Genomic DNA, 25062 nt, shown 5'->3' with positions numbered 1-25062 from the left:
CTAGTAACAATATTTTTGTGAACAGCAAACAGTAATGTGTACAAGGAAGTGGTAAGTTTTAGGTGTGTAGTTCATATTTAAAATTTGAGTCACACCATTTGTTTTTATTGTTTGATACAAAATACACTGAGATAAACTTATTTCTAACATCAATAATAACTGTACAACAACAAATTGACTGTTAACATTGTATACAGCTTGCAAAAATATGGAGAAAGAATATGTTTTCTTTGTCTGTTATAACCTTTGAAATTCTGTTGATTTTTCAAGCAGTCTGTTTTTTTATTTATGGGGGGGGGGGCTTCCTCAGTAGCTCCTTGAGCTACACAGCATAACTAAGCTTAGACCCTACACTAGACCTCTGAGACCCTTCCAGTGTCTACCAGAAACTAGGATCAGTTGGGTTTTCACCAAAAGGTGAAAGGGAGCCCAATAATCACAGATCAACTCAAAACTAAAATCAAACCCATCAACAAACACAAACAAGCAACTGCTTAAATTAAATCTTGATCCCCCATTAATGAAAGTAAATGATTGTTGCCATGGGGAAATGACTCGAAACTTTGTTGCACCAACTACTACCAGGTAGCAACCTAGGTCACCCATGATCCCCAGTCGTCCAACCCCTTCACTTGTTTACCTGGTGCGATAGGATCCCCCGTGCTTCGCTCTCTTCTGAGATCTTAACAGTTTTTTTTGCTGTTGGCTCAGTTGGATTATGTTTCCCTGGAACTTCCCTATTACCAGGGGGCCTTTGTTTTTTGTTTTTTATTTTACACTTTATAATTGTGCTTATGCCACCAACATTTGATGTGCCCTAGCTTCTATTTCACTCTAACCATAACCAATCCACTTCCTTGTTTCCCTCTATCTCCATATAATATCTGCTCTCTCTAAGAGTTGGGGTTTTCTCTCTTATTTGATATATATTTAAGTACTTGATGCTTGAGAGAGGATTAACACTTACCTGATCTGTAAGGATAACTAAATACTGTGTGACTGGCCTTTTATTTTATATATTTTTTAATTTAAAGATGGTAATTTTCTCTAATTGAAAATCTTAATACAGTACAAACTTGTGCCACTGTCATGTCATACATAATCTCCTTATATAACTGAAAGCATTAGGGACTTTTCTGCTTGCAGTATTTAGAACAAGTATAAAAGCATTTGAGCTAGTACTGGTACTCCATGAATCTGATATGAGAAAGATAGTTTAAAACTGAATTTTCTCATCACTTGGGTAAATAAACAAAATACACCTGATTATAATAAATAACATGAATTTATAACAGCACATGGCTATAAATATTTTTCAAAATTGTACCAGAAAAAGTACATAATCTAATGTTTGGCCTCCAAAACACAGGATATTTGAGGTAAATTCATACAGTTTAAAAATAGTGCAAAACTACTGAACAGTACTACGGTGCAGATTTAGACAGATAGAATATGATTCATTATTGACAGCTACTGACTGGACATTTCATTATTATTTAGACGATTGCTTTATTACATGCATAAGTTGATGTTGAAGTAACAAGAAAGTCAAGACTCCTAGAAGCAGCCTGACTCCGAAGAGTAGCTCGACTCCTAGGAGGTAACCTGACTCCTAGGAGCAGCATTTGCCTTGATTTGTATAGTATCTGAATTACACACACAAAAAATATTTTTCTAAATTATATATGGCTAAACAAAAAAAATCAATAAAACTGTATTATGATGCATGGTATATTGTATTTATAATGTACAGAATAATGATAGGTGACAACTGCATTGCATACCATTTGGCATGAAATACAGTATACAACAAACTTAAACATTAGTATATCACCATTACATCCCTTTTTCATTCAAAATGCACAACATTGTATTTAACAAACACTGTAACACATTGGTGAAGCTGTATTATGTGATTAATATGTAATTATGCAGTTGATTATGTCAGTTTCAGACAATTACAAAGGAATTAAAACAGCAACAGTCCACTCAATGTTTCTCTATTATGTCTTCTTATGGAAGTTCCTTACCTATATATTTTCTCTTGCATAAGATAAATTTGTCAATAATATTGAGGACATCAAAACTGAACTATTTTCTTACTATAATAACCCTTATTATAACTTGCCTGCAATCCATTGTAAACTGCACAAATATATATTAAATATTAGTGCAATATAGCCATGCTGGATTAGTGCTTTCTTTTGGTAATTGTTTACTCTCAGTCTATGGCTAGGTTAGATATATGGCCACACAACATTAATTCACGGGTACTTAATGGGGGGGAGGGGGGGGGGGTGATCTGTGCTTTACTGTCAAATTGCATTGTCCTGAAAACAGTTTCTTGTAGGTTATCCTGATTTTTATAATGATTGGAAGTGGGTGAAGTAACTATGAGTACAACATTAGGGGCCATTCTACAAGCTAGTGTAAGCTTTTTGTTTTAGTTTCCAGTTAGACATGTACTGTATTTGCTCCAACTCATCATTCTAGAAAGTGTATGCATAGAATAGTTTGGTAACTTACTAAGAACTTTTCCAACAGGTTAACTATTTCATTAACTATGCAATAGGCTACTTACCCCCACTTCTAGACAATTTCTGCTAACTTTCCTGAGATATTCAGTTGTTAAATATACTGTATTATTATATTCTTTGAAGTAGAAATGTCCGTTAATGTTTTGTGACAATAGAATCATCATCTACCTTCAAGTGTTTTCAGCCCTCCTATATTTATTGATCCATAAAATATTTAAAATGTTTTGAGTAGACTCAGTATTTATCAAGCAAGCTTTTATCACTTTAGCATTTAGATAACATCAAAATGCATCATCTGTGCTTTTACTGTAAAATTTCTTTACCATTCTATTTATTTACATAATGCAAATCATTTGAATTATGCAGACAGTGAGGATGGAGCATACAGCCACTATTTTGGGCATGAGGAGACCTTAGCCCAACCCAGAAAGCCTCCTCCTCACGTGCTGACCTCTGGGGGTGTCTTGCCATAAGACCTGATAACAGTCCAGAAACCTGGATTTTTGCTCTCATGATTCCACATGTTTTTTGCATATCTCTTGCAATATTTGTGCTGGAACCGTTGTGATAGTGCAGATAAAATGACAATAGAGCAGAAAAGGTCAAAATGTACAGAAAGAATAATCAAGAAAGTGACGGGTGTTTTTGGAAATGCCATGCTTCTGTCAAGGGAACACATGCCTCCAAGAAAAGCTTGATTTCTTCTAAGATTTCTCCTATACAGTACTGGAAAGTTCAGTTTCTGAGAACTTTGGTTAAGAAACTCAAGAAAGCAAAACTGTTATGCGAGCAATAATGACAAATTACAAGCCTCATCAGAAGAGGACAAGGAGTCGGCAACTTCACCAAGATTGAAAAAGTGTCGGTGTACTGATCCACATTACTGTCTGAATATATTTGAATACATGAACAAAGTACAACTAGTGAAGAAGTTTAGATACAGAGTATGTGCCAGAAAAGATCCAAATACACCCGGTATACAATCGACTTGAGAATGGTCCAGGACAGACCGAAACGTCGTCGTCCCTTCACCTTCTAGTGTGTGGTCTGGTCAACAAAGATCCAAAGTTTCAGTGCATGATGTATATTTAAGAAATGCCGGATCAACCTTGCTGTAGTGGATATGTGGGCCTGTGGGCCGCTCCAAGCAACAGCCTGTTGGACCAAGCGCTCTCAAGTCCATAAAATGATCACGCCTGGCCTCGGACCAGGCTTGGGGAGTAGAAGAACTCCCAGAACCCCATCAAGCAGGTATACAACTAAGAAAAAATACTGGCAGAAGGATGAGTGATTACTTTCAAAATTCCTTGCACCATATAACATCCAAGAGCATCAACATGTCTATGGCAATGTTGTTATAGAGCACATAGATGCTCTACAACATCCAGTGGTATATCTTGAGGTTATCTGGAGATGATTTCGGGGCTTTAGTGTCCCCGCGGCCCGGTCCTCGACCAGGCCTCCACCCCCAGGAAGCAGCCCGTGACAGCTGACTAACACCCAGGTACCTATTTTACTGCTAGGTAACAGGGGCATAGGGTGAAAGAAACTCTGCCCCATTGTAAGTGAAGAATACTGAAGAATTTGTCATGTAGTAACAATATTAATGTCTTGCAATGTAGTAACATTTCTATGAATAGTAAATAGGAATGTGCCTGGAAGAGGTATATTTTAGGTGTTCAGTAAGTGTTTTAAGTATTAGCTCAAAAAAAAAACTATTTTGCTTACTATTTGGTAGAAGATACATTGGGCAACATAGGCAAAAAATTCACGTTCTAGCATCAATGATAACTTTACAATATCAAATTGAATGTGAACATTAAATAGAGATTTTTTGGTGAAGGTATGTGTTCTATTATAACCTTAGAATTTCTAGATTTTCAACCATTTTCCCAGACGGAAAAACTAATAATATGTGACATACATTCAAAAGAGCAAATTCTGACTACTCATGTCTATGCCAAACAAAATGAGTGAAAACATCTCATACTGGGTAGTGGTTCATGACATGCTGTGGTAGTGGTTCATAACATACTGTGGTAGTGTTTCATGACATGCTGTGGTGGTGGTTCATGACACACTGTGGTGGTGGTTCATGACATGCTGTGGTGGTGGTTCATAACATACTGTGGTAGTGTTTCATGACATGCTGTGGTGGTGGTTCATGACATGCTGTGGTGGTGGTGGTTCATGACATGCTGTGGTGGTGGTTCATAACATACTGTGGTGGTGGTTCATGACATGCTGTGGTAGTGTTTCATGACATGCTGTGGTGGTGGTTCATGACATGCTATGGTAGTGTTTCATGACATGCTGTGGTGGTGGTTCATAACATACTGTGGTGGTGGTTCATGACATGCTGTGGTGGTGGTGGTTCATGACATGCTGTGGTAGTGGTTCATAACATACTGTGGTGGTGGTTCATGACATGCTGTGGTAGTGTTTCATGACATGCTGTGGTGGTGGTTCATGACATGCTATGGTAGTGTTTCATGACATGCTGTGGTGGTGGTTCATGACATGCTGTGGTGGTGGTTTATAACATGCTGTGGTAGTGGTTTATAACATGCTGTGGTAGTGGTTCATGACATGCTGTGGTAGTGGTTCATGACATGTCATGATGTGGTGGTAGTGGTTCATGACATGTCATGATGTGGTGGTAGTGGTTCATGATATGCTGCAGTAGTTGTTCATGAATATCCCCATAAACTACCAGTGATTTTGCAAATTACCCAATGGAAAAGTGTTACGTTTTTCTTCTTTCAGCTATGTAGAACAAGCTTGTGCACACATTTCCACATTTTTATTTTTTATTTATGGTGAATATAAATGAGGAATGTTGAAATGTTCATATACCTTCATATATATTCAGTGCTATAGCCCCTTTTTTATATAATTTAGAATATTCATTTGTGAACATTTTGACACCAAATTTATTGTTATAACCCCAAAAATAGCTGGGAGAACTTAAAATGATTATAAACATTTTTGAGTTAGGCCTGCAGTGAGGGTGCTGGAATGGAATATTAATGAAAATATTGTAGTCAGTGTGAATATCAGTTAACACACTTTCCCAGTTCTGGACCTGGGCAAGCTCATGTAAAATGCGATATTATTGGTCTGGGTCACAATGGTGAAAAGCTACATGCAGCAGCGTTGTGCATTGCTGAACCACAAGATTGCCAGCACACATTGCTGACTACAAGCTGTAATTACTTATGGCCAATGTTGGATTCCCTGCTTGTTTAATGTCAACATGATGATGTTAACCAGTCATGGAAATGGAAATTGAAAAGTAGATAAATAACATACACCCCCACAGAACTCTTCCCCACCATTTCCATCATGGATACCAACCCCTCGTTGTCATAACCCTATGGTTAATATGACAGTAACTGTATTTTAGTTTAAATAGACTGGTGTGTTGGAAAAAACTATAAAGTTGTAGTGTCATCATTTATGTATGGTCTTTCTGTCACAGTATGGGAGACTAATTTTAAATTTTTTTGGGACACGGCATTCTATTGGAGGAGATTCAAAATGGTGGAAGTCTTTTGGCACATCATTTGCACCTAAATTATAAGAGGAAGAGGTGCATAAGATAAGTCAGGGGCATTTAACTTCAACAGTGGCAAAAGCAATATACTGGAGTGAACGATATGGAAGGAAATGGAGAATAGAGTCAGTGAAGAGTAGAAGTACCAAAGGCACAATCAGAAAACACTGTATGAACATCAGAGGTCAATGGCTGTTCAATATCATCCCAGCAACTATCAGAAATATTGCCAAAACAAAAGTGGAAGTCTTCAAGAAAAACTGGACAATTTTCTGAAAGTAGTACCAGACTAACTGGGCTATAGTGGATGTATGTGCCTTCAAGCCGTTCCAAGCAACATCCTATGGGACCAAGCTCTCACGAATCAAATCAAGTCACAAGTCTACTCACAAGGGTAGTAGAAGAATATACTGACTTGATCTGTAAAATCAAGATGCCTGTTATACAAAATGGAAGAGGTTATCTTGAGATGATTTCGGGGCTTAGCATCCCCGTGGCCCGGTCCTCAACCAAGCCTCCTTTTTTGTTACACACCCTCAGGAAGCAGCCTGTAGCAGCTGTCTAACTCCCAGGTACTTATTTACTGCTAGGTTAACAGGGGGCATCAGAGTGAAAGAAATTGCCCATTTGTTTCTGCCTCCATTGGGGATCAAACCCAGAACCTCAGGACTACGAATCCCCAGTGCTGTCCACTCAGCTGTCAGGAGACAATACAAAATTACAACACCTCCAGAATGTAATAATTGTTGAACGTGAGCTGCTGCATGATGGCATGTTTGACTAGACCTCCACTCAGAGAGCTGCTGCATGATGGCATGTTTGACTAGACCTCCACTCAGAGAGCTGCTGCATGATGGCATGTTTGACTAGACCTCCACTCAGAGAGCTGCTGCATAATAGCATGTTTGACTAGACCTCCACTCAGAGGGCTGCTGCATGATGGCATGTTTGACTAGACCTCCACTCAGAGAGCTGCTGCATGATGGCATTGTTTGACTAGACCTCCACTCAGAGGGCTGCTGCATGATGGCATGTTTGACTAGACCTCCACTCAGAGAGCTGCTGCATAATAGCATGTTTGACTAGACCTCCACTCAGAGGGCTGCTGCATGATGGCATGTTTGACTAGACCTCCACTCAGAGAGCTGCTGCTACACTCGACCTCACCTTTGTCTGAATGTAACCAAATCTGATCAACTGTAAATGTGGAAAGTGCATTGTAGTTCATTTTAAGTGGCCTTTAATTTGAAAATATATCTGAGAATATCATATACAGTGTATGTAGTAGTATTCAAATTGTCTAGGCTTCACACTCTTTATTACAAATATTAATCTGTTACTCCATTTCAGAACTTGCTAATTCATAAAAAAATATTAAAAATTAAAAATCGGCTCTTGATATTTTCCTGACTTAATTGGCACATCTTAAAAAATTATGCTGAAAATAATTTGGCCAAACAACTGCTAAGGCTAATATAAAAGAATAGGCAATATAAATCTATAGCTATGGATTCTTATTTGACTTTCTGATTTATGCTTCTCTTAACCATAATATTTAAACTACAGTTTGTATAAAACTAAAATTCAAATTTCTCTTTAAAATGTCTCTTTGGCATCTGAAAAAATGCATTGTTCCCATGTTACATGTTGTATAAAATCCATCAGTAGTTCTCACACAACCATTATCCCTGAATGAGTTAATTACAGCACAAGTGTGGTGATGGCATGCAATTGAGGCGCTCAAACGCTGCCTTCTCCAGGGCCTCTCGGTGGTCAGGGTGAGATATTTTGATGAGCTCGTATGCCCTCTGACGCAGATTCTTTCCAAATAGGTAAGCAATGCCATACTCAGTTACCAGGTAGTGTATGTGGGCTCGTGTGGTCACCACTCCAGCACCTAAAATAGTTAAACAAAATTGTATTTTAAATTGAGACATCGCCATACTACAATACCAAAGGAAAGCATACACCTTCAGTAAAGTATAGGGGCTCAAGACATCACAAAACCTCCAAATGAAACTACTGTAAAAAAGTATGACTAAATGTACATCAACAATTCCCTTACTAATTAAATAGTGACATATTTATATTTGAAATGTACAGTATGTGCAATACTGCACATGCTCTAATATTCTAATAATACAGTATTACAAATATAGAACAACATGCATAAATCATCTCTATAACACACCTTGCCTTAGGAATGGAACTATCTTTGACTCTCCCTTCGTGGTCACAGAGGACATGGCCAGAATAGGCTTCCCAAGACCATCTCTGCTCACTGCTGCCCCTCTGATAAAGTCAACCTGTCCACCAACACCTGTGAAAGAGTAGAAATATAATAGTTATGTAAGTACCCATCAAGCAGGTAAATATTATAATTTCATTATTTAGTATTATGCAGCACACACACCAGCGACCTCAGGATATGCTCTACGTATTAGGAGACTATGAACGCTCTAATACACTTCCTTTTTATACACTAACTTGACTCGCCTCGGCAAACTCCTTCGGACGATCTTGTAACAGTGTAAATGGTGTAAATGTAGAGAAATACCAATATGAGAGTTGATCTTATTTGTAGATAACATTTTGCCTGAAGGGTTTATCAAATCAAGAGATTTGATTGAAGACTTAGTGACATGTCATCTACAGTAGTCTATTTTCATCTTGGACATGATTGTTAACACTTCTAAATCTCTACTATCAACAGTATATATACAGATGTTTGACCCTCTTCAACACTAACTTTCCATTCCACTCATCACGTTTAAAAAAAATTTATTTTAAACTATAGTACTGTACTGAGAAACTCTTTGACAGTAATGTGGAGATATAAAATATCATGGTGCCTTTGATTACAATATTATTCAATATTAATAATATATAATAAGTATATACGGTAATTATAATATACAATATTATATTAGTGTTCCCACCTGAGTACATCCTCGTGCCAATGGAGTCGGACACTACTTGCCCAGTCAGGTCCACCTCGATGCAAGAGTTGATTGCTGTCACTTTTGGATTTTGGGCAATGATGGGAATGTTGTTAACAAAAGACACGTCACACATTACTGGGGAAGAAACAAAGCAATGATCACAACAAATAATAATGAATTACAGAATTATTTGCAATTTTCAAGGCCTAATTCATATCTAAAACTACTTTAATCTGAGTGACACCAACAGTATATATCCATGTTTGCTGCAGATAGTTGTTTATAAAGTTACGTACATTCTATGTAAACAAATTGCCAGTATTAAAACTAAATATTATAGAAAACAAATAAATTAGTACATCTTCAAGACACAGGATACATACTTACCGACGAATGGGTTGTTATCGACGAAGTCAAATAACCTGCGAGTCCCCACTATAAAACTGCCGACAATCTTTCCCGGATGATAAGTCTTGTGTGTGTTGGTAATGCAGCCATCCTCAACCAATTCAACCACACCATCACTAAACATCTCTGAGTGGATCCCAAGGTCCTTATGACCTTTCAGGGATGCTAATACTGCATCAGGAATGTTGCCTATTCCTGTAAGATATATAATGCTTTAAACAAAATTCAATGCATTGCATAGGCTATATAAAATGTCTTTCACGCCACAGTGAAATGAAACACATGTACAATAAGTGAAATTCATTTGTTCACTGAAGTACCTGTCATTCAAAAAGATTTATTTATCTAACACCAACTCTGTTATATACCTTATCTGACAAGGAAGTAATGCTTAAAAAGTGAGGTATTTTACCCACAGAACAACCTGTAGTACAGAGGTCAGCACAGTCAACTCTCAATTCCGAATCGTTCCTGATCATTGCAAGACATTTAGGCATGATTTCTTACACCTGATATTTTTGCTCACCTAGAATTAAAAGGTATCCAGTAGTTAGCTCAATGGTGGATTTCAATAAGCCAAACGAACTTTGCATCACCGACAATGAAACCCATATTATTCCAGTTTTCCATTCCAATACTGTATACTAGTCACCTTCCTCTACCATATGATCCCTTTACTTCATCTATGTACACCCTTCTCAGGCATCCTACTAACATATCCACACAACTTGATTGTAGTGTGCTTCATCCACTCTACATTTCTTTTCCATACATTAGGGCTGAGAATAGTATACCTGTCAATAATTCTGAGGATCAACGTCCTTATGGCCCGGTCTCTGACCAGGCTGCCTGGTTGGTGGTCATGTCAACCAGGCTGTTTGATGCTGCTGCTCGCAGCCTGACACATGAGTATAACATCTCATCCTTTCATTACACAAACAATATTATTGTTTGTGTATCTTTTGTGGTCTGGAATGGATTCGTCCGATATACATTATTCCGTATGGGAAAAATTTATTCGGTACTCAAACAGATCAGCACTTGATCAGCCTTCTGGAACCAATTAGGTTTGAGTACCAAGCTTCCATTGTACACAAAAGTTATCTTTTGCAAACCATTGATGACAGTTGGAGGAATTTAAGTGAGAAGGTGGTAATATTAATATATATTGTATGTATGTAATTACCCAAGTAATTATCTCGACCGACGCGCTTCGGTTGAGACATATTTTCTACGAGTGGTTTGCTCGTTACTGGAGCCACTCGTCACTCGAGGTTCCACTGTATTTCTTCAGCAGCTTTGTTTAGTTAAGTGTAAATCTATGACCACTTATTTTTGAAGTTCCAGGTCTCGTGAATTCTTCCCTATCAATTTCATCGATTCCCATTACTATTTTGTACATAGTGATAATATCGCCTCTTTTTCTTCTATCTTCTAGTTTTGGCATATTTAATACCTCTAACCTATCCTCATAACTCTTGTCCTTCAGTTCTGGGAGCCATTTAGTTAAGTGTCTTTGCACCTTTTCCAGTTTGTTGATGTGCTTCTAAAGAAATGGGCTCCATACAACTGCTGCATATTCCAGCTTTAGTCTACTAAAAGTCGTGAACAGTTTCTTTAGTATTTTGCCATCCATGCATTTAAAAGCAATTCTGAAGTTAGAAAGTGTAGCATAGGCTCTTCGCACGATGTTCTTTGTGTGGTTCTCAGGTGATAACTTTTCTATCTAGAACCACCCACCTAGCTCTCTATCAGAAGTCTTTAAAGATTTCTCACATAATATATAGGTTGTGGGGGGGTCTATGTTCTCCTATTCCACATTCCATAACATGGCATTTATTAACATTAAATTCTATTTGCCAAGTGGTACTCAAAACACTTCCAGGTCTTCTTGAGGCCCATGACAATCATCTGAGTTTCTTATCTTCCCTATTATCTTAGCATCATCAATTAACATGTTCATATAATTCTGTATTCCATCTGGTAGACTGTTTACGTAGACAATGAACATCACCGGTGCAAGAACTGAACCCTGTGGTCCTCCACTCGTGACATTTCTCCAGTCCGATACATTGCCTCTAATTACTGCCCTCATTTTTCTGTCAATTAGAAAAAAATTCATTCATGTTAGAAGCCTATATGTCACTCCTCCAATATGTTCCAATTTCCAGTGTGTGTGTGTGTGTGTATTTCCTATTTGTGTCTGCAAATCTAGCTATTTAGCTCTTAGACCTTGCCTTTCTAGCCAATCTATTTTTCCTCTATTATGTCTACTACATATATTTCTCTCTAACACACGCACGCATGCACACATTCCCAGGAAGCAGCCTGTAGTAGTTGTCTAACTTCCAGGTACCTATTTACTGCTAGGTGAACAGGAGCATCAGGACAAAAGAAACTCGGCCCATTTTTTTTTCCCCCTCCGCCAGGAATCGAACCCAGACCATTCGGACTATGAGCCCCGAGCGCTGTCCACTCAGCTGCGAGGCCTGCAAGGAGTATGTGTGTGTGTGTGTGTGCTGTATTCACAGAACTGTACTGCATAAATTCAATTAAATAATTTTGTGAAGTACCCATTTGTAAGGTGGCTCCATTCTCTACCAGCTCTTCAGCTATGAGTCGACCTATCTCATTCTCGACATCAGATCTTTCTTTGGGCTCATGCTCGGGTAAACTTTCAATGCCATCGACCATGGCATCAAAATGGCTCTTGTGAATCAAACCATCCCCAAATGTGCGAGGCATGCAGGGGTTCATCTGAAGGAAGACCAAACAGCAGTTATAAGCACAGTACAATATACTCTATAACAATACATAGGTCACTTTCAAATGCAGCATTATATTTTACAAAACTCTGATTTCACTTATCATATTCTGAGCGTGTCTATTTTGTATGAATTTGTTTATTGTGTAACAAGAGGTAGATTATTACTATTGAGGCTCTGACAAATTCTTTAGTTTACATGTTACTTTATATAGTATAGTACGTTACCTACATTTACTGAGAATGTTTACAATACTCGGCTAAAATTTGAAAAGTAATTTAGAATAAACATGGCTAGTGAATGTGTCTTTAGTACAAATGACAATAATTGGAAACAATGTATAACTTACCCAAAAATACTTTCATAATACTATATAATGAATGATGAACAATTGACCCTGTGTTTCCTGGATTCTAATGTACAATAAAGTCCATAAATTTGCATAGAGATTGTCTTGTATTGTGAACAGCTTTGAAACCAAGTTTGCATATATAGAGGGAAAATACACACACACACACACACACACACACACACACACAACTCCATACATAATATTAATGTAAAGAAAACGTAGAAACAGTCATTGCATTAAATTAAAATGTTTTAAGTTACAGTAGTAGCTTAAGGAAATAACATTTAGGAATAAGACTGTATTACAGATAACATTTCTCTCAAAGATCTGTTTTTTTTTTTAACAAGGGGATCTTCAAAATTAAGCAGAGGCTGCTGTTGCTCAGTGATCAGCACAGTGTTCAGTGGGTTGTGTTGCTCAGTGATCAGCACAGTGTATGGTGAGTCGTGTTGCTCAGTGATCAGCACAGTGTACGGTGGGTCGTGTTGCTCAGTGATCAGCACAGTGTTCGGTGGGTCATGTTGCTCAGTGATCAGCACACTGTTCGGTGGGTCGTGTTGCTCAGTGATCAGCACAGTGTACGGTGGGTCGTGTTGCTCAGTGATCAGCACAGTGTTCGGTGGGTCGTGTTGCTCAGTGATCAGCACAGTGTTCGGTGGGTCATGTTGCTCAGTGATCAGCACAGTGTTCGGTGGGTCGTGTTGCTCAGTGATCAGCACAGTGTACGGTGGGTCGTGTTGCTCAGTGATCAGCACAGTGTTCGGTGGGTCATGTTGCTCAGTGATCAGCACAGTGTACGGTGAGTCGTGTTGCTCAGTGATCAGCACAGTGTACGGTGGGTCGTGTTGCTCAGTGATCAGCACAGTGTTCGGTGGGTCGTGTTGCTCAGTGATCAGCACAGTGTACGGTGGGTCGTGTTGCTCAGTGATCAGCACAGTGTACGGTGGGTCATGTTGCTCAGTGATCCGAACAGTCTGTTCAGAAGGTCTAGTAGCACAGTGGTCAACACAATGTGTCCTGTTGCTCAATGGTCAGCAGAGTCTATTCAGTGGGTCCAGTACCATAGTGATCAGCCCAGCAGTTCACTGGGTCTTGGAGTACAGTTGTTTCAGAACAGAAAGGTCCTGGAGTTTGAGTAATGAATGATGGAGACGTTTGGTCACTATTCTTTTCACCAGATATCTCTGTTTACCTAGCAATAAATAGGTAACAGGAAGTTATGATAACCAAACCACACACCAGAAGATGAAGAAACGATGACGTTTCGGTCAGTCCTGGACTGTTATTAATTTGACTGTGATGAGAGAGAGAGACTGATGAAGATTCAGCCACCCAAGAGGTGGCACAGGCACGAATAGCCTGTAAAAGGGTGGGAGAGAGTTGTTCTTTTAGATTCAGCTACGCGGAATAAAAAGTTCCAAGTAGCACGGGCTATGGTGAGCCCGTAGTGGACCTACCCGGCACAGGAGCGGAGCTGTGTGGGAGAGAGGAAGGCACGGTCAATAAATACGGCAAGAGTGAGGTGGGAAGCAGGTAAGAGTAAGACTGAGCCTTACTCTTGCCTCTTCAGCCACGTTATGGTAGCTCATCGTCTGACCCAGAGGTTAGTCAACTGTTGCCGATTGCATTCTGGGAAAGGTCAGTCATTGGCGAAGAGAAGCTTTAATTAATAGTAAAGCCTATAAAGGCCCCATGTCACCTGACAATGTAAAACAAAATCCATATAAGCTGTAATGTGCGCTGCCTATACCTGACATATGGAACTCATTAGAATTAATTTGAACTAAAGTCCTGTGCACTGGCAAGACCAACCTAGTGTAAAAGAGCAGGAGTGTTTGGCCTACGTACTTGACCAATGATGTGTTTAGCGTTCTGCACAGCTGCACGTGCACAGTCAACACTAGTGCCTAAGGAGCAGAAGCCATGTTTGTCTGGGGGCGAAACCTGTAAACAAACAATTTCAGGCAAAATAGTCTATATATATTTATGGTAAAGTTTAAATAAAGTTGATATTGAAAGTGATAGATGCTCGTATACTATTCTCAGAGAGGGATATTGTGTGTCCACTATATGGACCACTATTATGCACTGATATAAAACATACATTAAACCAAAAAGTAAAAAAAGTCCTGATAATTAAGCAACAAATTAAATAACACAACTGTACCTTGATAGTTGCCAACACTCGCTAGAATATTAACACTTCTGGCAATAGTGCTTCATAGATGTAATGTTTCAAGGTTACACTATATTAGTAATTTAAGCATAAACTATTTCTAAGGCTGTAAAATAAACTGTGTATTAGGTTAACCCAGGAGCCCATAATGCTGTTAAGAAGGCCCTGGTCCCAAGTTCTTAACATGTTATGAAGTGCTGTGCTGGGTATCTTTAATTACCTCCCAAAACTGTGCCTCCTAATGCCTAAATTACCTCCTTACCTGCACTAGTGCAACATCAATGTTAATAATGTTTCGATGGAATAGCAGTGGGATCTCCGAGAGGAATATGGGCACAAAGTCTCCTCTGCCATCATTCACAGCTTCCCGACAGTTAGAGCCAATGAAGAATGAGTTACTCCGAAAGATTCCTGTGGAAAGAATTATAAATTACAGTAATACATATACTGTACAATGTGTGAGAAAGCTGCATGAACGCGCAAGCCATATATTACTAAGAACTCTTTGACCCGGCCAGGATTCGAACCCATGCCGTCCAGGATCACCCCTAAATGTACACAGTACCGTGACCACCGATCATTGGTGCGGTGGTCACGGTACTGTGTACGTTTAGGGGTGATCCAACAAAAATGTAAAAAAGTAAAATCCAAAATACCCAACACACAAAAATGGTACCAGTACAGTATTTAAACAGGACAATACCAGTATTAAACAGGACCGTGTAATTATCAATCAGGACAGTGCCAGTATCAAACAGAACTGTGCCAGTATTAAACATGATGGTGCAATTATCAATCACGACAGTGCCAGTATCGAAGGAGTGTGTACAGTTCCATGCATGTTGTACAGTACCATGCACATTGCCAGGTATGGTGTATAGGGACCACACATTACACAGTGCCACACATGGTGTACAGGGACCACACATTACACAGTGCCACACATGGTGTACAGAGCCACACCCGTTACACAGTGCCACACATGATGTATAAGGGCCCCACACGTTGTACAGTGCCGCACATGGTGTACAGGGCCACACGTTGCACAGTGCCGCACATGGTGTACAGTGCCACACATGGTGCACAGGGCCACACACGTTACACAGTGCTGCAATGTGGCATATGACCTCACCCTCCCTCCTGACCCCTCATGCAGCCTCCACACGTATTCCCTACTCCAACAACCATTCCACTTGTCTCAATTACCCGTCACATAACCCCCCCCCCTCCCATCACAGCCCTCCAACCACTATGCCCCTTTTGCCTTCTTACTATGCAGTATGTTATGCATATTTCATCTCGAGATGATTTCGGGGCTTAGCATCCCCGCGGCCCGGTCCTCGACCAGGCCTTCTTTTTGTTACACACCCCCAGGAAGCAGCCCGTAGCAGCTGTCTTAACTCCCAGGTACCCATTTACTGCTAGGTGAACAGGGGCATCAGGGTGAAAGAAACTGCCCATTTGTCTCTGCCTCCACCTGGGATCAAACCTGGAACCTTAGGACTATGAATCCCAAGCGCTGGCCACTCAGCTATCAGCCCCTTACACTAACTTGTAAAACTGGCATAACTGTTATATATGTTCTGTGAAGACATCTTTTACATCTTCAGTCTAATACATCTTTTACTTGCTAATTAGGACTTAAAATTTCAGCATTAACTTGTATAAGCACTTAAATCACTTTTCGTGGTTGAGTGCCCCTTACCCACTACTCTATATGCAGTATAGAAATTCTCATAACCCAGTCTATGGATAATGATATTGTTAAAGATTCTGCTACTCGGAACAAGTTCCAAGTAGCACGGGCTATGGTGAGCCCGTAACTTACCTGGCACAGGAGCGGGGCAAGTAGCACGGACTATGGTGAGCCCGCAGTGAACTTACCTGGCACAGGAGAGGTGCTGACGTGTGTATGCTCGCTCTATGAATGATGTCTGTAGTAGAGAATATACTGCTCACTTGCAACCAACCTGTACATGCTTCTATGGCGATAATGTCCACTCATAAAATGAGTGGCGCTGCCCAATAAACTCGCCCCTCGGGGCAAAATTTAAACAAAAAATTTAACCTTGACAGTCTTGGCGGGCGTAGAGCGCCGGGCCCTCAGTGTGGATATGGCAGATGCTGACGTCTCTGAGTTGCTGAGTCTTGCCATGCTGGGTCAGCGCCTCCACCAGCTTGAGGGGCGTGGCCGCTGCTCCGTGCACGAATACTACATCACCTGTCCCACATATATAATATTAATCAACACGTACGTTAATATATATTTATACAATGTAAATAAGACATAATCGAAATACTATAAATAGTCATATAATTCACAAGGATCAAATACTAAATATAATTCCGTAGCAAGCAAGTTCACCATCTTGAGGTTATCTTGAGATGATTTCGGGGCTTTAGTGTCCCCGCGGCCCGGTCCTCGACCAGGTCTCCACCCCCAGGAAGCAGCCCGTGACAGCTGACTAACTCCCAGGTACCTATTTACTGCTAGGTAACGGGCATTCAGGGTGAAAGAAACTTTGCCCATTTGTTTCTGCCTCGTGCGGGAATCGAACCTGCGCCACAGAATTACTAGTCCTGCGCGCTATCCACCAGGCTACGAGGCCCACCATGCAGGTCGTTTTAATACACAATGTACAGTACATAGAAAATACACAACGGTCAGAGTTCACAATCTTCTACCTGCGTTCGTGGCTTGGTTTAGCACTTTATATTTTGTACGTAGTGGAAAATCAGGGAACAGGCTGAATTTTTGCCTATTTCTACTACTAAGACTAAAAAAGGATTACCAAATGGATGAATGAGGACGAGAAATAGGTGTAGGAGAGTTGAATTCCTACATGAAGTGAGGTCTTGCTTTTTATATCATGCCCCGCCTCCCAGATACAACCACTTGGGCTGGACGGTAGAGCGACGGTCTCGCTTCAGGCAGGTCGACGTTCAATCCCCGACTGTCCAAGTGGTTGGGCACTATTCCTCCACCACCCCCCCCCCCCCGTCCCACCCCGAATCCTTATCCTGACCCCTTCCCAGTGCTATAGTCTAATGGCTTGGTGCTTTCCCCCTGATAATTCCTTCCTACCGCCTCCCAGATTTTCGTTCCTGGTACCTTTTAAATCTATAGACTGCTATACATTATATATATATATAAATTATATATATATATACATTATATATATATATATATATATAAATTATATATATATATAAATTATATATATATAAATTATATATATATATAAATTATATATATATATAAATTATATATATATATATATATATATATATATATATATATATATATATATATATATATATATATATATATATATAATGACAGTGTCAAACCACGGAGGAAAAATGAATCAGGAATTTCCTGAAGTACTTTCGTATATTAATACATCTTCAGAAGGAGTCCTTCTGAAGATGTATTATTTTCAGTCTAATACAATTTAAATTTAGTTTCATCACACTGCATATCTTATATAACTTTAATTCACAAATATACTGCAAGAGACAGATCAGTCGATTGCAAGACATTTCGTGTATTACGCATTGAACATAATTTTCGTGCATTCTGTTCTATTTGCATGGAGCTTCCTGCTGGTGACTCCGCGGCTGCCAAATGTAACAACCCTTAACTTACAACACATTTATATCGACTTTTCTATGTCGGTGAAATTGTAATTTAAATACAAAAATAATGACACCCATTAGGCCTACTTTAATACTCCGTACAGCATAAGAAACCTCGATTAAATTAACATAAGAACAAAGGTAACTGCAGAAGGCCTATTGGCCCATACGAGGCAGCTCCTATTTATAACCACCCAATCCCCACTCATATACATGTCCAACCCACGCTTGAAACAATCGAGGGACCCCACATCCACCACGTTACGCGGCAATTGGTTCCACAAATCAACAACCCTGTTACTGAACCAGTATTTACCCAAGTCTTTCCTAATTAGAAAGTGATAAGTATCACTGCCCAATAAAATCGGCCTTTAAGGCATAATTACTATTTAGTCAAAAGAACGCACGAAGGTAGTTAACTTAATTGTTTCATCCTCACAATACTTGGTCAACATCAAACATGTTTCAATCTCCAAGACAAACAGCTGCGCACACAAGCAGTGTACACATGAGCCACGATCACTCTTCCCGTTGCTAAAATAATCTCCCTAGATTTCAACACAGACAGTCTCATATCAAGAATGCTGTCAAGTGCCAGTTGCTTGTGACAGCGAAACATGCGAGGTGCTGTAATTCACCCCGCTGTAACCGGATGGTACAGCTGTACCTCGTTAACATCTCGTTGTAACGTATTTATTCATTTATATACAAGTAGGTACAGTGGGTTGTAAAAGTATACATTCGTGACTGAGTGGTACATTCTTGCAAGGCCACTAATACACAGCCTGTACCTCGCCACCATCTGGCTGTAACTGGACGGTACAGAATTATCGTCTGCACGACATGAAAGCCCCCAGGACTATCAAGATGTCTTGAGTCGCCGTAACTATTTTAAAACTATTATTGCTAGTGTATTATTTCTATAATGACAATAATAAAATATAACTTTTTAGGGATTATGTTGGCAAGTTAATGATGGCCAAAGACAAAAAACTTGCTCTTACGGAGGCACGAAAATATTATCAACATAAAATAATAATACTAATTTATTTGCAAGAAGGTACAATGGGTTGGTGAGATTGCATAAGATTGGTATTTTTACATTCCTGCAAAGCCACTAGAATGTGAAGGGACGACGACGTTTCGGTCCGTCCTGGACCATTCTCAAGTCGATTGTGCGTCACAATCGACTTGAGAATGGTCCAGGACGGACCGAAACGTCGTCGTCTCTTCACCTTCTAGTGTGTGGTCTGGTCAACATACTTTAGCCACGTTATTGTGACTCATCGCCTGCAGATGAAAGGGTACATTGTAACAAGATTTTTATATCAACAAATAACAACAAATAACTACAAAACAAGTTGACAGAAGATTACACTAGTAAGAATATATGTCTTAAGTATTAAAACAACTGATATACAAGCCATCAGTAACTATTAGGATATTTATTTTCTCTTATTAGGAGTGGTTATTATTTATACTTTTTTCTATATTGTTATAACAACCATTCATTTTACTAGTATCAATTTGATTATTAACAGAGGCCACCTTTCACCTCAGTTGGGGATGGACACGCAACTGAATGACTGGCTCAATTATATCATGACACAATATATCATGACGCAATGCCAATTGTGTAAATTGGGAAATTGGGGCAAGAAAACCACAAATATATACAGTATATTATATATATATATATATATATATATATATATATATATATATATATATATATATATATATATATATATATATATATATATAAGCAAGTTAAATAATCAGATTTATAGTGTACAAACTTATCAAGGTATCACATTACTGTACAGCCTCAAGATATCGCATCACTGTACAACGTCAAGATATCGCATCACAGTGCAGTTTCACCAGGATATCACATCACCGTGCACAGCTTCGTCAAGACATCACGTCATTGTATACAGCTTCATCAAGATATTAAGTCATAGTGTACAGCCTCATCAAGACATCACATCATGGTGCAAAAGCCTCAAGACATCACATCAGCTTCATCAAGACATCATATCAAGGTGCAAAAGCCTCATCAAGACATCACATCAAGGTGCAACAGCTTCATCAAGACATCACATCAGCTTCATCAAAACATCACATCAAAGAGCAAAAGCCTCATCAAGACATCACATCAGCTTCATCAAGACATCACATCAGCTTCATCAAGACATCACATCAGCTTCATCAAGACATCACATCAGCTTCATCAAAACATCACATCAAGGTGCAAAAGCCTCATCAAGACATCACATCATAGTGCAACAGCTTCATCAAAATATTCCATCAAAATGTACAGCCTCATCAAGACATCACATAAATGAAAAACAAGTTAGCCTTGTAGTATTGCTCACGTTTCTTGAAAGTCCAAAACCATACACAAATGGAGACTGTTCAATGCAGGGTGTAGAAAATGATGTCGGAACAAAACAAACCCAATTAGAAACGTCGTCGTCCCTTCAACTTCTAGTGTGTGGTCTGGTCAACAACCCAATTAGAATTCACGGATTACAGACATGGGCACATCTGGTCCAGAACTAATAATCTAAGAGCCAACGCGAAACGATGGATTGTTTCACGCGAAGATTAGACATACTGTATATCTGAATGAGTTTGGTTTTGTACAAATGATCACTTAAATAATACATAAAATAATGTTGAACCCTCATCACGGCCCTTGTGTATTTGTTCAGTTGAAACAGATGGGGAGTAATTTATAACTTAAAAAAAAAAACTTGTAACCCTAAAACGGCCACATAGTTGTTAAAAAGATGCTCAAAATCTTTATTATATTAAAATATATTTTATTTGTTACTGCATAAACCTTTATAAGGATGCTAATGACAAATCTGGGCATACGTCAACGTTGATGTAGCAATGATTCACCGTTCAGAGTAATGAGCTTAGGTTGACGTTTATAATGTGGAAGCCATCAATCCAAGCAGTGCTCGATTAAAATACATGTACAGAAGGAAGATAGCTTGAGCTACCTCATCCTTTTGTGCGTATTTTACCTCAATAAACTTATTTCAATTTCAATTTCAATGTACAGAAGAACTTTATCCCAGTTAATGCTGTTATTTGCCTAGATGGCGTTGTAATAAGTTACAACGACTGAGTTACTTCAGGTAAGCTTAGCCAGAGTCTAATGTGAATAGACGACATATATATTATTAGACTAATACAAATTATTGCATAATTGAACATGAGTGTGAACTGACAGACAGCCTAACACACGGGCGGTGGTGGGGGACTATAGGATGGTAAGACACCTATCAGGAAGCTTAGATGTTGGCTAAAAATAAAGGGTGATATGTGGTAGCTTGGAGCTCCCACCCGCTCTCCACCTGGTGGGTGCAAAAGTGTGGGTGCTGCTTGCATTCCTGCGACCTTTTACATTATTCCTAATGCAAACTTGACTAAGTTAATGAGCCAGGTAGGCTTCGGTTCTCAATATAAGTAAACTCAATGCCTTAATTCGAAAATAAGAAACAAACATCAGTAGTAAGAAATATAATATTAAATTATATTTTAATTAATATTTAGATTCATATGTATCGGCATGATGTTCGTCAGTGTAATAAAACTTAGTTTTAATAAGTTTACTGGGCGCTACCAGTTTACAGTTCTCGAATAGAGAACTGTGCAAACACTCCATGCAAATAAAAGGACCCAGTCTTTATAACTCACTCCCTGACGAATTAAAACAATTGTCCAACCCATGCCCTATTTAAAAGTAAATTCCAAAGGTACCTACAGTAATTTCATCCTCATAGTTTCCTACCTTGTGCTTCAAACGCACACTGTATCTTGTACTACCCACTTCCCCAATATTAGTACTTATATTTTAATTTTTAATTATTAGTACAGTAGACATGTTAATGCCCGAAACGTTATGCGTGTTAGCGGCTTGGCAAGAACATATAGTACAAATATACCAATCATATGTAATCTCACCAACCAAATGGACCTTCTTGTGAATAAATTATTATTATTATTATTATTGTATTATTATTATTATTATTATTATTACTGTATTATTATTATTTAAATTCAATGCAATTGATCTCCGTTACTTTAATGATTTTTGAGCTCCCTCTAATGTAAATAAACTTGAAGTGGTATTACCTTTTTTTTCAGGTATTATTTATTTAAATTTACTTCAGTGACTGCGATGGGGACAGGAAGCCAGCGGCATGTCAAAGGTCCCCCCCTTTCATTATTCCCGAGGATTTTTCCAGTTCGGCGGGTAGGCGGTTCCGTGGGTTTATAACCTTATGGGTGAAAAAGCTCATTTTTTGTCCTACATTGTGGTCTGTTGAGCTTAAGTTGCTGCCTTATCCTGAACTTAACCTAATATAAGCTTTTGAGATTACATGAACTTCTTATCACATTCACGTAAGCTTACTGCATGATTGTAGCTTAAAATAACTTCCTAACCCACTTTTTTTATTCCTTACCAATTTTGTCCAGTGAAGGGCGAGGCTGGTCATGTAGACACCCATCCAGTAACTGTCCTAACCCACAATAATTTATGATTAATGTAATATAAGATGTTGCGTTAAGATGATGGAGCTTGTCTTAGACATCCCGTGACACATCTTGTGGCTATAGGGACCACAGTTACGGTGCATCTAGGGACAGGTTACTTGCATGCTAGTCGACATGCAGGCGAGGCTACCTGAAGGGGCCAGATTCACGAAAGAAGTTACGCAAGCACTTAAGAACGTGTACATCTTTCCTCAATCTTTGACGGCTTTGGTTACATTTATTAAACAGTTTACAAGCATGAAAACTTCCCATTCAACTGTTTTTATTGTTATAAACAGCCTCCTGGTGCTTCGGAGCTCATTAACTGTTTAATAATTGTAAACAAAGCCGCCAAAGATTGAGAAAAGATGTATAGGTTCGTAAGTGCTTGCGTAACTGCTTTCGTGAATCTGGCCCCAGATTTTACGGGCTATTCATTCCCGTGCCACCTCTTGGGTGACTTAATCTTTATCAATCAATCAAGACCAGGCCATACCTGCATTGGGCAGACTACCTGCATGGGATAGGCGGCACGTAACGGTAGGTTACCTAAATGGATAGGCCTACCTTTATGGGGAGGCGAGGCTATGTGTTGTATTACGTATCTGGAAAACTACAACGAATTTTGCAATAGGCTTAGAGTTACTATAAACATATATACCCTTCATTCTCGGTATATATGTACAGTATATGGTTTACTTTAGTCTTGGACTATGTTCAGGACTATAGTACAATATATAAAAAAAAACTATTCTCGGTCCTCCAGAGACTAATAGGCCTAAAAGCCCAACACAAACCAAAGGAAAATGCAATTATAGCCTAATTGAATCCAGAACTTTCAAGTACTTGTAATTTGTTGTAAACTTTGGCTAGCTGTGTGCAGTCATACAATAGTTTAGTTCATTTATTATGCACCCCATACCCATCTTGTGGGCGGTAGTGGAAAGGGTTACAGAGGCACATAATGGGCTCAGGGACTGAACCCCAACAATTCATTTAGCTAAGCAAGTTACAACCCATACTGACCTGATTTAACGACCGACACGGCTTCCTCAGCGGTCTTCCAAGCTGGAGCCCGTTTTAAGGGGTGAAACGGCTCATGGGAGTAAGTGTAATAGGTCCTCACTGTCGCACGACCGCCCCATGATTGCCTCATCATCTGCGTCGATAACCAAGTGAGGATCTGCCCGGACGCTGAAGCCATCGTGTTCTGCACTCCCGGAATACTTAAATGCAACCAGAAAAAATGGACGGATGGCACCGGCCACGAGGCAGCAGGAGCACAAGTCAGCAGCGTAGCGCACTCTATGCTCTCTGAGGCGCTACTGCCGCTGATCTCCACGGTCGATGGACAGGTTACCGGGTGCACCCCTGCCAACCGTACAACGCTCTCCTTCATCATAATGCAATTAATGAAATGGAGTTGGAATAGACTTTAAAACAATAGAAATACTGGGGTTAGTTTTTTAGAGGGGAATGAAGACATGGCCTGAGGCGGATGTATCGGATGGGTGGTGTGCGCACGCACCTTATTCTGATCTTCCCGCACGAAGGTCACCTCTGGCAGGTGACGTACATGTCAGCCATACATCAAATCAAATATTTATTCAGATAAATACATACATAAAAGGTGAGATACAAACATTGATGGATTTATAGATAGAGATAGTACATACAATGCCTAAAGCCACTATTACGCAAAGCGTTTCGGGCAGCAAGAAAGATATTGAATTGAGCAGCATTGGCGAAATTGTCTTCACCGTAGAATGACCTAGTATGACCTGGTTAACTAGGGTCGTCTATAATGTAGTAACATTTGCTAAATAAGCATGTGTGTGTATTGGATACTAAAATGTCATTAAATGTAGCTATTTCAAATCTACATCATCAATAAATTTAATATTTTCCAAAATCTTAACTAAGTATTCCGAGGTTAAATACCTATGACAGTATATGTGTAGATATTACACATATACTGTCTAAGCTTGCGATCATTACCATGTAACTTTAACGGCAGTTTTGTAATTAAACTTTTGATAATATAAACTGTTTATTTAATGAGCTCAGTATGTGTCGTACGTTCTGGAATCCATTATGTGACCCTGACCCATCTTAAAGAATAGTTCCGGAACC

At 39.2% G+C, this 25062-nt stretch overlaps 1 protein-coding gene across 1 annotated transcript; it reads right to left on the bottom strand.

Moving 5' to 3' along the window:
• Positions 1-7316: 7316 nt before the first annotated feature.
• On the bottom strand, positions 7317-24346 carry LOC123774422 (4-hydroxybutyrate coenzyme A transferase). The gene is made up of 9 exons (XM_045768714.2): positions 23956-24346; positions 16805-16957; positions 14999-15147; positions 14409-14504; positions 12017-12200; positions 9423-9638; positions 9033-9170; positions 8285-8413; positions 7317-7990 (listed from the first exon to the last, which is right to left on the bottom strand). Exons 1-9 carry the CDS (start codon positions 24329-24331, stop codon positions 7791-7793), a joined length of 1641 nt encoding a protein of 546 aa, XP_045624670.2. The 5' UTR covers positions 24332-24346; the 3' UTR covers positions 7317-7790.
• Between the last annotated feature and the right edge of the window lie 716 nt (positions 24347-25062).

This window comes from Procambarus clarkii, chromosome 61 (assembly GCF_040958095.1).
Source record: "Procambarus clarkii isolate CNS0578487 chromosome 61, FALCON_Pclarkii_2.0, whole genome shotgun sequence".
NCBI classification, from domain to species: domain Eukaryota; kingdom Metazoa; phylum Arthropoda; class Malacostraca; order Decapoda; family Cambaridae; genus Procambarus; species Procambarus clarkii.
The sequence above is the reverse complement of the archived record's forward strand: the minus strand, read 5'-3'. Positions and strand labels throughout refer to the sequence as shown.

Coding starts and splice junctions, on each gene's coding strand:
- LOC123774422 (XM_045768714.2), bottom strand. CDS start 24,331: ATGATGAAGGAGAGCGTTGTACGGTTGGCAGGGGTGCACCCGGTAACC. Junction 14,505..14,998: donor TTGATGTTGCACTAGTGCAG/GTAAGGAGGTAA, acceptor GTTTGTTTACAG/GTTTCGCCCCCAGACAAACA. Junction 12,201..14,408: donor CTAAACACATCATTGGTCAA/GTACGTAGGCCA, acceptor GTCTTCCTTCAG/ATGAACCCCTGCATGCCTCG.